Raw genomic sequence first — 18845 nt, forward strand, 5'->3', positions numbered from 1 at the left:
TCTTCCCGAAGCCGCCCACCCACGCTTTCAGGGTGGCGAGGGCGACTTCCCTCACACCGGAAGCCTGAAAGAAAGGTGAGATTAGCTGCCAATAGTGGAATGGGATTAACAAACTTACGACTAGAAGTTGTTAGTAAAATAATAAGTAAGCCTATAATGGACTTACCCCATCTCCCAGCTGACCGACCAGGTCGTAGCAGATGGCGCAGGCTTCGGGGTGCCAGACGATCGTCTCGTTGAACGACGTGGCACAGGGGGCGTGAGACCTGCATTCATCGTGTCCACAGGGGTCGAACAGCGTCGCGTTACACGCTGGGACCTGGCAGTTGGTAGCCTGTAAGTGAAAAAGTACATGAGTACCAAGTAAACACTTACAGCCTAACATATGCTCCGCTGGTGCCGGAGCGATAAAGTTAGATTAAACCAGAGCCCCGCCAAAATACGTGTGATAACCAGGTTGGAATATAGGTTATGATTCCGCCGATGGCGGAAGCACAAAAGGCAACCAACTAGGAGTGGTGGTAATGGAAACCACGACGGAAAATGGCGGGGATGGTGATAAAAATAATAAATAATAACACACAATTCATTGTAAAATACTGAATAATTAGGGTATATCCTTAAAATAACAATAATAAAACAAGCTCTCTCCGCCCGTCTACTAGAAGAGGGCGTAGGTAAGGGGTAAGCTCCCTTCCGGTAGCGGGGGAGAGATATAAGGATATAGTAGGCAAGCAACCAACCACTCATAGTACTCACCCCGCCCGCTAGCGGAGCCAGTAACCTATAACCAAAGGTGCCCCGGCTGCGACGGAAGGCTCCTTTCGTATCGTAAGGGAGGAGGCTGAGCAACTGGGGAGGGGGAGAGGAAGGTCTCGGCGAAACACGGCGGGAGCGAGAAAGGAGGGAGGGATGGCCTACTCCTCCCCGCCTCACCAACTACCCGCATGGAGACCCGGTACCTCATAGTGGTCGCCCTATACCCCCCGCTGGAAGGAACCCCTGGTCACCTCCGACAGGATGAGAGAAGGTGATAGAGGTTGTCATAACAACCAAGGGGTCCCCCAGCTCCTCCCTATATCAGAAAGGGAGGGAAGGGGCAGGGTAAGGTGCTATGGAACACGTGACCGCAAGTGGCCTAGGCCGCGAGCAACACAACCGTGGTAGGGCCACGTGAACCAAGCTGTACCAATACACGGAACAAGCACCTAGGCTAGCCTAACACCCTAAATAAAATTCATACACTGAAAGGTGGAAGAGACACTTTTAGTAAAAGAGAAAGAAGCCCAGGAGGAGGCAGACTGTTCCAAGAAACAGTAGCCTACTCGGAGCCAGCGATAGCCGATGTAGAGCAAGAGCCGGGATGCTGGGCCAGAAAAATAATAATAGCCCTAAATACCAAACTAAGAGAATGGTAGGAGGGCTGAACTAGCTAAAACTCGATGTAAAACAATGAACGTGATAAAGTAAGCCCATAAGTATAAGAAGTCCCAGTATGGAGGACCGGGAATTCTTACGAGGCGGCATGGCCGCCACGAGACAACCGGGGAACCGTATATGACCTATTAAGAGGAAAATACTGGTACCCGGAAGATAAAACTGTGGTAAAATATTACTTATGAGTTACTTAACTTAGCCGTGGCAATTGCAGAGCGTTCCATCGTAGAAAGTACGGATAAAATCCAAAAAAGTAAGAGCACAAGAAAATGGCGACTTGTCGCAAGTGCTAAAAATTAAGGATGACCGCTAGGGGCGCTGCTGTCCGTGGCGTCCTCTAGTAGTAGTAGTAGAGGCTGCATCGCCCGTTGGTATCAGCTCTCTCTTGGGGGGATTCTGATAGGAAGTTCTAATTGGTGTTTGTCTCGTGGTAGTGTTCCACACTCGCCCCTATTATCATACCGACACTTCTTTTTAAGAGTGAGCAAGTCAGTTTTACTGACATCTTCTTAATTTTGTTTTTCTCTGGTAATTTTAGGCTAATTTTACCTAGAAAGAATGATATTAAGGATACTTTCATAGGCCGACACGAGCTGAGCCCAGAAATGATTATTTACGTAATGAAAAAGTAGACATTAACAGACTTCTAATCTACACACTGCAATTGCTGATAAATAATCGGAAGCATGTCAGGCTGATAAATAATTGGAAGCACATCAGGAGAACCTATTTTCAAACTAAAATTAGTGAATTTAAGTCAAAACATGAAAAGTTCATAAAAGTTCATCTAAGCAAGCTCCCAACATCTAATAAGTTGGAGCTAGTACATTATTTAAGGTACTAAAATTTTCTTAAACTGGAATATTCGGCTCAGTGAACAAAGGTATGTAATATACCATTGGTCCCCCAAAATGTAGTAAAAATACACTACATGGATTTTGATGATACTACATGAATTATGATGCAGTTGGCATAAGAGATTTGTGTTAGGATATGGGAATAAAGCAGATAGGGAACAAAGATGATCAAGTAATTAAGGAAGGAGGGAATACGATTTTTAACATGAAACTTGTGAAGAAAATGGGTGGCAGAAATTGGAAGACTGATCAGTGCATAGCTACAGATGAAGTAGCTCGCTCAGTCAGGTAATATTAAAATTTATTCATAGCTACAGATGAAGTAGCTCGCTCAGTCAGGTAATATTAAAATTTATTCATTGTAATAACTAATTGTTCATAAAATAACTGCCATGGGTTACACAGTGTTGTAAAGAATGTCAGTGCTTGAAGCTACAAATAACTATACTGTTTGTTTTTAATGATAAATTATATTTTGAAATTTTATTTTGCCTAATGCTGCTAGTTTAACTTAACTATTGTTGAAAATAAATTAAGCCAGTGACAACACTTTATATTTGGAAATATTGACTTTCGGGTAAAGGCCAAACACATTTTAATTCGAATTAGTGCAGATTGTCATTATCTTGGGTTATAATTTGCAAGTTGAAAAAACGTGGTGGGAAGATTGTGTAATATGAATGTCAATGACAAATATTTCCCACAGGTTCTTCAAACATGAAAATAACTCCACCACAGTCACCAACAAGAAAGTATACTTGCGGGGGTTACGGTAAGTTGTTGCTCCACGAGGAGTATTAATTTCAACGACGGCAATCTTTCGCAGAATACTTTCACTTGCGCAAGAAACATTCACTTGTCCTATTGGAGGAGCCTTTGTCAACCGAGATTACCGCCACTTATAACATCGCAAATAAAATCATTTCTGCTGTACATACATCAGCAAATTAATCCAGAGGCGTCAAAGTGCAGCAGAAGTATTTTTGGCTTGAATCTCTTACCACAACCTAAAAAAAGTACACTACACCATGCAATACGACAGAGGTGTAAGTAGAACGGCATGAAGGACGCAAGCAGTGTAGTCGGGGGGCTGGAGGGGAGTCTGTGTGCATGAGAGAGGTAGACAGTTACTTTTCAGATTTAATAAATATAGGGTCTTGCCTTAAAATAAAACCTGGGTAGACTTCTGGGTAGGTGGGCCTTCTCTTGTAATAGTAATTTGAAAATTAAAAATTTGAATGAAATTTTCTACATAATTATGTTTGATGAAAATTGAGTTTTCCCAATACCTCATGCTCTAATTTACCTAGAATGATGGTCCCAGTGTCTAGACATACATTTTTTGATCCAAGAAATTCATTTGTCATTCAAAAACCAGATAAACCAATTCCAAGGACCCTCGTAGGAGGGTAGTGGCATCAGTGGACCTCATGCGGTGCACTGTAGGCATTACTTAAGGCTGTTTGCAGTGTGCCTTCAGGCCCTAGCTGCAACCACTTTCATTCCTTTTACAGTACCTCCTTTCATAATCTTTCTTCATCTTACAGTGAAATTTCCTTGAGATAGAATGGGACTTTGTTTCCTAAATTTCTGTGTAAATTATTTGAAATCTTACAGCACAAATATGAAATTTCACACAGAACACTAAGCATAGAGCATAAATCATAATACAAATGTGATTCGGCTTGACTTTGAATACCAGAAATGAGCCCTTGGAATAGGTTTATCTGATTTTTGAATGACATAAATGAATTTCTTGGGCCCAAAAATATATGCATAGACACTGAGGACCATCATTCTAGGTAAATTAGAGCATGAGGCACAGGGAAAACTCAATTTTCATCAGACGCGATTCTGCAGAAAATTTCATTCACATGTCATTTTCAAACGGCTACTACAAGAGAAGGCCCACCTTCCCAGAAGTCTACCCAATTTTTTTGTTAAAGCTACGCTCTATATTCATCAAATTTGCAGAGTAACTCTCTGCCTCTCTCATGCACAGACCACCCCTCCAGCCCCTAGATTAGTGTATAATTTTGTACTGCAGTTTGTATTAATTGCATTATGAATATAAATGAAAGTATCTTCATAATAGACAAAATTACATTCCATTATGATGATTATGATGTATAATTGCTTAAAAAACTAAAATAAAAAAATAAAAATAGAAGGAATTAAATAAACTAAAAACTGACTTATCTCACCTTTGACCTGGTAGGCAATATATTCAGCTAACATGGCTATATCTTTCCTTTCTAGCTCTGAAGATGATAATTTTTTTATGTCTGCAACTGACATAATTGTGAAGTTGCCTCTCTTCTCTGCCTAAAAAGCAATGCCAAACCATAAACTTTAACTGATCTCAATGTCTCTTGTAATTTTACAAAATATATAAGAATAAAACAGTTATCAAAGTATTCAAAGCCAATATAAGTAATCTTCATCCTCTTCACGATATTTCTTATGGTTCTAGCAAACTTAGAGGTCTGTGTTATCCTGGGATACCTGCTGTTTTGCCTCAGTGTTTACTGAGAATATTTATTGGATCATGAATCCACTGCAAATCCATTATTTACAGGAACTCCCATGATTTTGATATGTCCACTTTTTGTTACAATGCCCATCACTGCAAGGGATTAGACTTTTTGCAAGTTTGTCCCTTTCCTCTTCCAAGGCTCTTCTACATCACCCTTCCTCTTAAATTACTATTCAAGCTACTTTATGGTTAGTGGGTTCATTAGAGCAAACTATACCTTTCATATATCATATAAAATGGAGTTTTCTACAAAGCTATTAATCATGAACTTCTGCTGCTCTCCTCCCTTCCCCACACTTTTACAAATGGAAGGCTGACACAGGAATGACTCTAGGGTTTGTTTCCTGGGGTCCCGGACAATTTTCAAGGTTTAATAATCCTGGGATATTTTTGCCCATCCCATTAATCCTGGGATAAAATTAAGTAGAAATCAAGAAATCAGTTTAGTTCATATGAGGGCAGAATGCAAATATTTCCTCTTAATTAATTTAGTTAAATTTTGTCAATTATTGATTTCATTTATGGAAAACTTCTGTATATATTTTCTTTTCCTTCATTTATTTGTCTAAAATTGCTGTCATTTATTTAATCATTACTGTTTTCAGAAAATGAAAAACTTATTGTATGTTGTGTTACTTAAGATTTTATTACAAAAGTCCATAGATGATTATTAATCAGTTTAGTTTATATATGAATGCAGAATATAATTTTCCTTTTGATTAATTCATTTGATTAAATTTGTTGTAATTAATTGTTTTAATTTTATGGAAAATCTTGTTATTTATGATCTTATCATCAAAATTCCATACATGCTCATGATGCTCGTTAAACATTTTAGTTTATATATGAATGCAAAATGTTTCATTTTGATTCATTCATTTGATTAAATTTACTGTCATTTATTGTTGCTGTCATTTTATGGAAAATTGCTAGTGTTATATAAGATCTTATTCTGTGAGAAACTTCTTAATCATTTAGTTCACGTTGTAAATAACGATTGCATAAGTTTATTTTTACTGCATTGTCTGCCATTACGTACTCTTTTCATTTCACTGAGTATAAAAGAAAACAATCTAGTAGTCATTTACATTGGAATTTGGAAGCAGAACGGAAATACAGTAGTAAACGAAGCATATTTTAGCTCTTGTTCTTATTCCTTTTACTTTGTTGAGATACAAAGTGTATGCTGGAATTAAATATTAGGGGGATTAATAATACAGTCAATCTACAGAAATATTTCTGCATATCTAGTAATATTAAGCACATCAAAAACCTGAAAGGGAAACTAGGTACTATAATGTGCAATTTTAGACAAGTAAAATTCCCAGGATTAGGACTAATTTTATCCCGTAATCCTGGGACAAAGAAAAGGCTCCAAAAGAACTATTGCTAAATGACACCTTTCCTTTCCTAGCTAGTGGAGCACAAACTTGGCAAGTACAGTGGGTTCTTTCCCCTGACTAAATCTATCTCAAGTTGGTGAGAATGGAGCCATCTCCCAGTACTACCCCATTAGAATGTCTTTATTGTTACAAATTTTTTCCTACTACCCAATAATTTAATGTAAACTGTATACTATATCATAATCCACAAAGTTCCCATGACAACCAGTCTTATGACTGTAAAACATAGGAAAGTCGTACCACACAAGTGCACACATACACAAATTCATGCAAATCCTGAGGTAGTAAATAAACTATTACCTCAGTTTTCATTGCAACTACTACATACAAAACAGTGTGATTTGTGGGGTTGGGAGAAGCGAACTCATAAGATTATTGGGCTTGTATGAAGAAAATATCTTAGTGAATTAAAAGTTTGTTTCGTCATAACCCAAATCATATATGTACATACATATACCTAAACTGCTATTCTGCTGGGAGGGTTAGAGTCAGAAACATGTCTCTAGTATTTTGAATGTTAGAAAAAGGTATGGCCCAAAACCAATTGCATGTATAGCAAGGAACCTACAATAGGCAAGTCTTTTGGAACCTGAAAAGGAGAATATTTGACTAAATGTAAAGCCAGAATAGAGATCTGGTGAGAGCAAATACCCTTTCCAGTGGACATAGAGGAACATCTTCCATATAATGAGAGTATTTCATTATGAAGAACCACACTTTTGATAACATAGAATATATGTAGAAATGAAATTTTCATTATTAAAATGAAGTTTTATTGTATACTTACCGAACAATTATAGAGCCGTGATTTCCACGAGCGGCAGGATACTAAATTCAAATTTAGCGCGTCGGCGTCGCCAACACTGGTGGTGATGACGTCATCTCCCTCCACTCGCGGGAGAACCAGGTACAACTGCCCAGGTGAATCCAATTCTTTCTGCCCGTCCGTCCACCTAAGGGGAGGAGGGTGGGTATAATCATAATTGTTCGGTAAGTATACAATAAAACTTCATTTTAATAATGAAAATTTCATTTTTATTGTAGTGTCTTTAACCGAACAACTTAATAGAAGCTGATTACACATTTATGGGAAGGTGGGATTCAGTGGACCACTAGTATTTTTAAATGGTTTACATTTATTGCAATACCAGTAAAACACTCAAGGTGTCTGTTGTACCCTTACCTTGTAAGAGAGCTACAGCAGACTGTTACTGCCTCTGGTCGGTGCTCTTCTTACTATTGTAGAGGAATTGGAATTTGACCAAAGTTAGCCTCTACAGGAGTGGAATCCTTCGTAGTTCAAGCGAGTCAAGGCTGACTGACGGAGGATAGTAATAACAAAGATTGCCCTTGCCCTGGGCTAAGACCAGAAATTCAATCATACAAAACATTTGTCACCAACACCAGATTTAAAAACATATATACCCAACCATTGTAAATCTGACCTAACAGACTGGCGTGGAGTATCCCAGGTACTCAGTACCCCCAGCTTCCCTTGAACTCGACAACCTATTCAAGGTGAAAAGTTAGCATAGAGGTGACGACCCCTGTGCCGTTTCTCCCAACACCATGCCAGAAACCGCCACCGGACCTAACGTTTTACAATTCTCGAAAACCGTTTCTATCTCTTTGAGATAATGACTCGCAAAAACCGAATTCTATCTCCAGAACGTGCTCTGAAGAATCGAAGCTAAAGATAAATTCTTTCTGAATGCTAAAGAAGTTGCCACTGCTCTAACCTCGTGAGCTTTAACTCTCAGAACGGAAAAATTGTCGTTCTCGGACTGCGAGTGAGCTTCCCTGATAAGCTCTCTAATAAAGAACGATATAGCATTCTTAGAAAGAGGACGAGAGGGATTTTGAACCGAGGTCCAGAGCTTAGAAGATTGTCCTCTAATACCCTTAGTGGCAAACAGATACTGCTTAATAGCCCTGACTGGACATAAGAGCCTTTCTTCCTCCTCATGTCCAACCAAATCAGATAAGTTCCTTACCACAAAACTCCTCGGCCAAGGATTAGAAGGATTCTCATTTTTGGCTAGAAAGGTCAAAGATACCGAAAATACAGCATTACCTTGAGAGAAACCGACTCTTTTGTCTATAGCGTGCAATTCGCTGACACGCTTAGCAGAAGCTAGTGCAATAAGAAAGAGTGCCTTCTTAGTCAAGTTCCTGAGTGAAGCCGACTTCAAAGGCTCAAACGGTGGCCCCATGAGGAACTTAAGCACCACATCTAAGTTCCAAGCCACTGTATCTTGCGGGAGCTTAGTGGTTTCGAAAGACCTAATGAGGTCCGACAGATCTGAATTGGAGGAAATATCCAAACCTCGATGTCGAAAAACCGAAGAGAGCATGGCTCTATATCCTCTGATCGTCGAAGGAGCCAGTTTCTTAGAGTTCCTAAGAATAGAAGAAATCTGCTATTTCTGTTAAAGAGGTCGCAGAAGTAGAGACTTTAGCACTTCTACACCACTCTCTGAAGATTCTCCACTTCCCTTGATAGAGTTTGTTAGAAGACTCTCTCCTACAACGAGCGATAGCTTCTGCAGCTCTTCTTGAAAATCCTTTCGCTCTGACAAGATTTCCGGACAGTCTGAACCCTGTCAGAGCTAGAGCGGACAAGTTTTGGTGGAACCTCTTGAAGTGAGGTTGTTTGAGAAGCCACTTCTCTGGAGGAAGAAGTCTGGGGAAGTCTACTAACAACTGGAGAAGGTCCGGGAACCACTCTTTCCTGGGCCAAAAGGGAGCGATTAACGTTAGCGTTACATTGCTGTGCGACATGAACTTGTTCAGCACCTCTCTTATTAGACCGAACGGAGGGAATGCATAAGCTTCCAGACCCGACCAATCCAACAGCATTGCGTCCCACCGACCAAGCTAGAGGATCTGGGACTGGAGAACAAAAGAGAGGAAGACGGTTGTTCCTTGATGTCGCGAACAGGTCTATTGACGGTCGTCCCCAAAGGCGCCAAAGTTTCTGACAAATCTTGTTGTCCAAAGTCCACTCCAGAGGTAACACTTGCTGTTGACAACTTAACTCGTCCGCCAGGACGTTCATCTTTCCCGGAACAAATCTCGGGACTAGCTGAACCTTCGCTTCGTTTGACCACAGGAGGAGATCCTTGGCTACTTCGTACAGAGAGAAAGACTGAGTCCCCCCCTGTTTCCGCCCGTACGAGAGAGCCGTGGAGTTGTCGGAATGCACTGCCACTACTCGACCTTCTACTAAGCTCCGAAACTGTCTGAGCCCCAAGAAAATTGCTAACAGTTCCTTTACATTTATGTGGAACTTCTTCTCCTTCTCCGACCAAGCTCCTGAAGTCCGTTGATTTCCCAGTAGGGCTCCCCAACCTGTGTCCGATGCGTCGGAAAAGAACTGTAGTTCGGGAGGATGGGTCGTAAATCTAACCCTTCTTCCAACCTTGCTCGAGAGAGCCACCACCTTAGGTCCTCTTTTATTTGATCTGTGACAGGAAAGGTAATCGAGTCTGGTTGTGTCTTCCTGCACCAAGAGGCTCTCAGGAAAAACTGCAGAGGTCTCATGTGCAGTCTTCCCAACGTCACAAACTTCTCCACTGACGTCAATTTGCCCAGGAGCCTCATCCACTGATTGGCAGAACTTACCTTTTTGTCCAAGAACTCCTGAACTGTCTCCAGACAGCCTTGAACCTCTTCGGGGACAGAAAAGCCCGAAAAACTTGAGCATTCAGAATCATCCCCAAATAAAGGATGCTCTGAGATGGAACCAACTGGGACTTCTGTTTGTTGACCAGAATTCCTAACTTTCTGGCAAGATCCAGAGTTGTTCCAAGGTCCTTCATGCACCGACTCTCTGATTCCGACCGGAGAAGCCAATCGTCCAGATAGAGGGAGATTCTTACTCCTAATATGTGTAGCCAGCTTCCTATCGGGGATAGAACCCTGGTGAAAACTTGAGGAGCGGTCGCTAGTCCGAAGCAAAGCGCCCGAAACTGAAACACCTTGCCTTCGAACATGAACCTCAGGTACTTCCGAGATTCGCGATGTATCGGAATGTGAAAATAAGCGTCTTGCATGTCCAGAGAGACCATCCAATCCCCCTGTCTGATGGACTCCAGAAACCAACCGAGTGGTCTCCATATGAAATTTTGTTTTCTGGACATGCAAGTTCAGGGTGCTCACATCCAAAACCGGCCTCCAGCCCCCTGATGACTTGGGAACTACAAAAAGGCGATTGTAAAAGCCTGGAGGAAAATCCCCTTCTATCTGTTCTATCGCTTCTTTGAGAACAAGTGCTTCCACTTCTGCGGCTAGCGCCAGAAATTTGTCTGAGCCCGGAGAGTATGCCTGGAATGGAATTGGCACAGGTGAGAGCGAGGGAGGTGAAACGAGAGGAATACGATAGCCGAACTTGAGTACTTGCACTACCCAGGCTTCTGCTCCTCTGTTTTCCCATTCCTCCCAAAACAGAGCCAGCCTGGCTCCCACTGGTGCATGAAGAACCGAGCTTTCATTTGGAAGGTTTGTTAACCTTGGCCGAGGCCTTAGACTGAGGTCGCAAATTCGATTTCGGCCGAAAGAAGCGCTTGGGTTTTCTCCCTCGAAAAGGTGCTTGGGCCAGAGGAGAAACCGAAGGAACAGTCTCCACAGGAGCTTTAGGTCTCTTAGTAGACTGTGCCAGTAAATCCGAAGTAGATTTCTTATCTAGCGCAGACAAAATTGACAACACTACATCGTCTGGAAAGAGGTTATCTTTCACAAAAGGAGCAAACAAGAGAGCAGACTTCTGTTGGGACGTAACCCTTTTAGAAGCAAAAGGAGCACCAAAGTTGCCTTTTCTTAAGGGTACCAAAGGCGATGAGCGAAGCTAACTCATCACATCCATCCTAATGGATTTGTCCGCACAGGACAGAACACCAATCCAATCCTCCGCTAACTCCTAAGAAAGAGAAGGAACAGTCTTGCGATCTTGGCCGCTAAAGCGCCAATAGTCCAATCAAGGAAGCTAAAGACTTCCAAAAGTTTAAATTGATTCTTTACAACGTGGTCCAACTCAGGCGCTGTAAAGAAAACTTTTCGCTGCGGCGAAAGCAGATCTTCTAGAGGAGTCGATTAAACTGGAGAAGTCTCCCTGGGAGGAGGCAGAAACTCCCAGAGAAGGAGCTTCCCCAGTTACATAAAACCTATACCTCTTACGAAGCAACTTAGAGGGAGGGTAAGCAAAAAGAGCCTTCCCTAAGTCTCTTTTCATAGACATCCATTTCTCCGTCTCTTTCAACGAATGTCTAACCGCTTTAGATAGAACAAGTTTTTGGGAGGAGAGGGTCTGAAGCTTCCTCCTCATCAAAAAAGTCGAAGTTGGGGAGCGCGGAGCCGCTTTCTCAAAATAATCTGGATAAGATACCAGAAGAAATCTAAGGAGACGTGAATAACACGAGAGGTGATGTGAATCCTCCTCCTCTACTTCTTCTTCATTCTCCGATACCGCCGAAGAAGTAGACGGAACTACAACCGGATCTGAAGGTTTCGAACCACCCTTGGACTCATTCATCCAGTTGGTTAACATCTCTAACTGCTTGCGCAAAGGCGCCAGAGACGAATCAAAAACAGTTAACGTAGGCTTGGAAGAGCCTAAATGTTCAGCAGGAGGCGGAAAAAACTACTTGCGCCTCGCTCGGAGCCGCCGAAATTCGAGGCGAAACAGGCGCATCAGGCGTAACAGACGAAAAAGCGCCTAAAGAAACACCCTTTAGAACTGCTAGCTACAGCGCTAAAACCACAATCTCTACTAGTAGATGGAGCCGAAAAAGGCACAGATTGAGGCGACGAACGAGCCGCTAACGGCCGAGGCGCAACCCTACTCTCAGGCTCCTTATACCGCTTGACTGGAGGAGGCGAAGAATCGGCGCCTGAACGCCTCTTTAAGGGACGCGAAAACGGGCGAATCTCGCCAAGAGCGCCGTGCGACCGGAGACGAATCGCTTGAATCATTTGAAAGGCGTCTGACCGCAACACCTTTCCAACGCTTAACCGAGCCCTGTTGAGGCGCAACAGGCTCAACAAGAGAGGCGCCTGTCTGTGGGCAAATCCCCGATCGACTCCCTTGGCACTTCCGGTATGTCTTCTCCCCGGTGCGGGGGAGCTGGACAGTGACCTTTGTCTAGGAGACGTGTCAGGACAGACAGACGCACCCTTACCTGAAGCCGCTTTCTCCAAAAACGTCTTAACTGAATTACCAAGTTGCAAAACCGTATTCGCTAGTACCGAAAATTTTTGATCTAACCTCGATTCCAGACTGGCAATGGTGTCGAAGAAACTACACGGGAAGCCGGAGAAGTGGGATTAGTAGGAGGAATAGGAGGTGTAGTTAAAGGAGACATAACAATTTGAGGAGAAACAGAAGGAACAGATGCATCGCAAGACGAAGCAGAGCTAAGTCTACTTTCCCTAAGCGCTGCTTTTCTAATTCTGTCTTTAGCTAATTTCTCCGAGTATGAACTAAAAAACTTCCATTGAGAATCAGTCCAATCACTACACTCGTTACATGTTCGATCTGCTGAACAAACCTGTCCCCTACACTTAACACATTTAGTGTGAGAATCATACTCTAGCTTGGATAATCTAGTTTTACATCCTGAGATGCAAAACCTAACTCCCGACGGACTAGAATCCGACATGGCAACGCCTAAATAAAAAGCAAAATAGCAACAACGCCAAAAAAGAGTACTTCACCAATTCCGAAGATCAAATCCACAAGAAAAAAGCGAAGCAAAGTCATCCAACCGCACCGACCACCGATGTTCACCGGACGCCGGCAGGAAAAGAATTGGATTCACCTGGGCAGTTGTACCTGGTTCTCCCGCGAGTGGAGGGAGATGACGTCATCACCACCAGTGTTGGCGACGCCGACGCGCTAAATTTGAATTTAGTATCCTGCCGCTCGTGGAAATCACGGCTCTATAATTGTTCGGTAAGACACTACAATAAAATGACAATTTTCAAGATGAAATTATTTGGATACTTGCCTATGGTTAAAGTTAACTTCATCTTCGCACCAAATGGTGTGAAGATAAAGTTCTAGAATAAAAAACAATGAACACAAAGGCAGAATGGGTCAGAGAGAACATGGGATGCTTTGATTGGGTGTTTGACACAGAGTCTACTCACGAGGTGGGCCCTGGAAGGAGCATTTCCCTTTGTACGAAATCCAAGGATATGTACAAAACCCAAGTCAAAATGTTGTCAAAAAAGTCTACGAAAACCGAATCATATGAAAACCAAGGCGTACAAAATAAAAGGTTTGACTGTACTTCTTAGCAATTACACTAGTGCTAAAGTGAAAGAATGCTGAAATTAATGATTTCATATTGAAAATTAATTATAACCAAGTGTCAAAAACAAAATCTCAAGAAAAAACCTCCATGAGACACTAAAACCTGAGGGTTTTCTTCTGTCAGATTGACAAAAGACTGTTGGCTCTAAGAATATTGCAGATCATGATTATTTGGACATAAAGGCCAATATATGGTCAATTAGGTTGTGATGAAACAACAATAATGGCTCTGGAATGAAAGTATAATGTACAAAGGGGAATTAATCAATTCCTATGAGCTAATGGATATACTAACTAAAATTAATTATTTCAAGCACACAAACCAGTATTTCACTAAAAAAACTATGTACATTAATTTTCCAAATTAATATACTTAAGATTTAATTCTGGACTATAGGCCTCAAAGTAAAAATTGAAGCAAGGTCCAATTACAAAACTTGAACAACTAAATTGAAAGACAAATGAAAAAGGAAAATTAGGAATGGGGTTCAACTTCATCCCCTAAAATTGGCACCATGTACTAACTTTAACCAAATAAATGTTAAGAAAGTCAGCAACTGCAAGTCTATACTCAAGAGATGAAATCCATACACATAAGTAGCATCACCCTCAAAAGCAACACAGGGTAAGTAACATAACCCACAAAAGGAACTAATTTGTTTTCAAGGCAAAACCACATTTCATGTATATATATAGTACACATAAACAGTAATGGGCAAAGAACACTATTCTGGTCACTTAATGCCTAATAAGAAATATGTACATACTGTGCATTCACCTTTCTTCCTTCTGAGATATTAAGTCTTTTCAGCTCCAGTATCTCTTCCACTCTGCCAAACCAACATTTTCTAGGTCTTCCTCCCACCACTTTTGAATTACAGTATACACTCACCTGATCAACCTAGCATCCTCCAGTCTCTCAACATGGCTAACCCATCTAAAGCACTAATTCTTTTGTCATACCATCTTTCAATATTTCTTCCACATCATCATAAAAGCTTAAAACTTTTTTCTTTCAAGCCTGTTCAATATTCCCTTTATACATGGCCTCCTCATTCAAAGATCAATGAAACTAAAAGGGGGGAACAAAGTGTAGTATAACTAACAGAATCCTGGTAGTATTCCTCACTTAAAAATAGGTTATTCACATGTCAAAAGACTTGACCATGACAACCTACTTTTTCACAACCACTTTAATTTCAAGTGATCTTTTTCACCTGCTACTTATTATGTGACTTAAAACTAGTACCATAAAAATTTTATATATTTCAGAAAAAATGCAAAAGCAAAAAGTTAACTGTAATTTGTTTATAAAATTAAGTTTCTTCTCCAGAAATTTAAAAAACTCTAAACATCATTACAGTATCTGCATATTTATTTATAAAAAACTCAGGAATATAGACATAATACATATAGGAATCAACAACAATATGACAATTTGTCGAAAATTGCATTTTTCCTAACTATACAAACCTGAGGTCCTTTAACAATAGGAAGTAGCTAGCGGCAGCTGGACGGTCGTAAGCTTCGAACAAGGGGAGAACGGTAGTTAACTGCTTGTCCGACAGTCGCGCGCCGCGCGACTGGGAGGTAAACAAATCACTTTTGCTTTTGGCCCATGCAAAATACGCAGAGTGAGGGGTGGACAATGAGGAGGGACTGTATCGGTACAAAGGAACCTCAGGTTTGTATAGTTAGAAAAATGCAATTTTCGACAAATTGTCATTTGTTCCGATACGTAATACAAACCATCGGTCCTTTAACAATAGGAAGACTCACTTCTTGGTGGAGGAATCTGAGTCTTTTGATGAACAGACTGGTGTTCGCCCTCCATCCCTGGAATGCCTCCCTGGTCGTAAGAGCGAGGGAGGGAGGGATCCAAGCCTCTGTCCGATTGATCGGGGTGTGCACCGCAGGATCAATGGTCAGACCTCTGGGCCGAGTAAGTACTTAAGAGAGAGGCAAGCGTTATCTCTTCGTACCAGCAAGCAAGAACTTGTTCCTGTTTGCAAGAGGCAACATAAAGTAGGGTGGGTTCTCAAGCTGGCATCCACTTCCTCCCCCTTGTTGGAGGAAGTGGTGGATATACGCTCCTATCCCTAGTGAAAGGGATAGGATGGGGCTCTGTTGAGTAGCTCACCTGCATCTTGTCCTTATCCAGCAGGGTGACGACCGTGTCCCTCTAACCACGGTAGAGGGGAAGAAAAAGATGGGAAGAGGAGCCAGTCACACTCTCATTCACCATCCATTCTACGGTCACACTAGGACTCGATGCTGTTCAGCCTGCGAGGGTCTGGGTTCGCTACACAACGTGTTGAGCCGCCACCACGGGTCCCAAGGAAAAAGATCCAAGGACCTGTGGGCAATATCCCGAAGGTAAGAAAGGAAGGGCCATGTGTTCTGGTTGGACCAGACCCCTGCCTTCAGTACCTGCGCCAAGGAGAAGTTCTTGTGGACAAGGCAGCATCTCCTTCGCATCGAAGGCGGTGAAGTCCATTAGGGAGGGGATTGTGAACGACTCGAACCAATCGTCAGGGACCGAAGGGTCTGAGTCTTCGCTACGAAGTTCGGTACGAAATCGAGCGTCACGGATCCCCATCCCCTGGGTGCCTGACTTCGCAGGAGAAGTCATGCAGTTCCTCAGAGGAAAAGAAGGAAATAGTGCATGACCTATCCCTCTTCTCTACTTCGGTGATGTCCAGTACCCATACTGGTCTGTCCGTTAGCAACGAAGTCTCTCGCATCCTCCTATCCCCATGCAGCGAAGTTCTCGGTAGTGGATAGGACACCGACACTCCATGGTGGGTGTCAATGGTATGGGTACTGTGACAAGCTATTAAAACGAAGTAATGGTTGCTGTGTAACAACCGAACTAAGTCAACAGCGTATTCGTAACTGACTCGGGCGCTCTGACAGCTGCCGACTGTACTGCGTTCGGTAAAGGAGGCAAGTTGTCAAAGCATCCGAGTAAGTACGTCACGACCTTCGCCGTTTAAAGGGTTATGCCGAGAGACCAAACAAATGATGTATTTGTTGTCACCAATGCCGGACAGCGAGGTGATGATTCTCTTAAGGCATGTACCCAACAGGCGAAAGTCAATTGCCTTCTAGAGACCGAGGTCCCTGAAGGTAAAACATCTCATGTTTGTTGAATCTCAGCTAAGGAGAAACAACACTATGTACCTTTGAAGACGAAGGTAGGTATTGAATGCAACCTACGTCTTCACATATGAATCGAGAGAAGGATCTCAAGATCATAACCTGTGCTACAAATGATCTGAAAAACGCTACACCCGCTATTTCATTGCTGTCCGGTGAGAAGTCGTAGTTGCATGAAAGCTTTTTTTTTTGGGGCGTTCTTCGGTAATGAAAACACAGGTGAAAGCCGCCTGAAGAACTGCTTCTCATGGGCTGAACATTTGGAGGTAGAGCTGTCAGGTCGGAGAGTAGGCGATGTCTTCTGACACATCTTGTAATTCGGGTTGAACAATGAACAATTGTACACCTACGAATACGAGATATTTTGAAGACAAACTCAGATGTCTGCAAAATCATTCGCATTATCGCAGTGCGATGCAGCGGGAGACTTGTACAGACTTCTGTTACCGTGCGGTAAACAGAAAGATGAAAGAGTCCAAGAGATTATCTCTGTTGAAAATTCTCGCAATGTCGAAGGCGATGGAATCCAGCGTCACCGCAGTAGATGGTCCTTCATTATTGCGAGAATCCCCGTTAATCAGAGACCTAAGTCATGATTGTTAGGCAGAGATACGGTTCGGTAGTCAATCAAGCAGGGGAGAGAGAGACATACATGACCGTGAATTCTCGGAGGCCCAGCTGATACTGAGCTGCTATGAGGCAGTTCAATACGCAGTGGTTGAGCCTGCTGACTCGTCATCCTGAGTGCCAGGTAATCCATTATTCCACGAAGGAATGCGTTCGGCTAGAACTACCGAGCATAAAAGATATGCTCGGGCAATTATATTTAGGCGAAACGAATTTCGGTAAATATAAAAGTTGAAATGGTGTTGTCGTGACAAAACCATAAGATATAAAATTGAAACTGAAAACTCCTGGGAGGTTGCAGGCAACCCGAGTTGCAGTTCAATTAGAATACTTCTCGTCTAAGTCGCAATCCGTAGAATAACTAGGATATGCGCCATACCCCTCGGACAAGTCAACTGCTTAGCAGAATCAGGTCGCGAGGTTAATATACGTAGTATATTTGTAGGATTCTGAACAACGATCTCCATCCTAAATTCTTTCCTTCAGAAAACAAAATAAGGATTGGAGATCGACCACCTTCGTTCTCTATCAAAGAGAGTGAAGGAGAAGTCTTCCTCGAAGGAAAGCTTCAATGGTGAACAGAATACTAAGACGATAGTTCAAGCCAAACTGGATATTCCCGTCCGATCTCCTCTATTCCAGGTTGTCGCCTACTGTGAGATAGTTTCTTTCAGCAGCAGTCTTCTTCACAATGCTAGAAATTCCAGAATTTCGAGCATAGGCGAGGTTTCCCGATTATCGTGTAACATATCGGGGATTCTCGTCTCGCTCACTTTGGACCGTGGTCTCGCGTAAGTGTTTGAAGATCGTAAAAAACTCGAACACTCTGAATGCGCTAGAAATTCCGTAGAATTCTAAGCAGTCTGCGAAACCCCCACCGAATTCGTCAAACGATATCGGCTGGTGGTCCTCTCGATTCCCGTAGAAATCGAGAATGGAGCAGGATTCCTCCTCAACGACCGGGGCTTACGTCAGGTAGGACCCGAAGGTCCCCCCCGGTAGCGCAGTCCCGAAACTTGGGATCCTACAAAGAAATCTCTGTAGGATCCTTCCCCTTTCCCTCGTAGCCGTAAGGAGAGAGGGAATGGGGAAGGAATTGGATACTCGCTCGCCGTTCCCAGTGGAACTAGCAGTTGGAGAAGAGTAGGAGCAGCCCATCGCCTTGCGGCGATGGCCTCTCAGAGTCTGGGAAAACGTATCGTCAGGAGAAAAACGTGTTTTCCCGCGGAGGGTTACGAACTCTCACTGTAGGTAAGGGTCTGCCGCCACTGTGAACGTCGTCTGGGTGGGGCTGATCGACACCTGACAGGAGAGAGCCGATACCGTCCTGCGACTCATTCCAGTCCTCGTCGAGGTCGAAACCTCTAGGAGGACCGAAGGAGTATTTAAATACGGTGTCCGAAGACACGTAGAAAACGCCGCTGTCGCAGTAGAGGAGGTGGAAGTAGCTTGATCGACCGGAGGCCAGAACTGAGAGAGCCTTCTTGTCCGGAGACGAGACACTGGTTCGAGAC

General features: G+C 42.7%; 1 protein-coding gene across 1 annotated transcript in view; it reads right to left on the reverse strand.

Moving 5' to 3' along the window:
* LOC135208767 (uncharacterized) overlaps positions 1–18845 on the reverse strand; it is a 97349-nt gene that overhangs the window by 71765 nt on the left and 6739 nt on the right. Inside the window, exon 3 of the mRNA XM_064241280.1 lies at positions 4499–4615. Within this exon, the coding sequence (XP_064097350.1) occupies positions 4499–4615 (117 nt within the window). The remainder of the gene's footprint in view (positions 1–4498; positions 4616–18845) is intronic.

This window comes from Macrobrachium nipponense, chromosome 35 (assembly GCF_015104395.2).
Source record: "Macrobrachium nipponense isolate FS-2020 chromosome 35, ASM1510439v2, whole genome shotgun sequence".
Classification (NCBI taxonomy): domain Eukaryota; kingdom Metazoa; phylum Arthropoda; class Malacostraca; order Decapoda; family Palaemonidae; genus Macrobrachium; species Macrobrachium nipponense.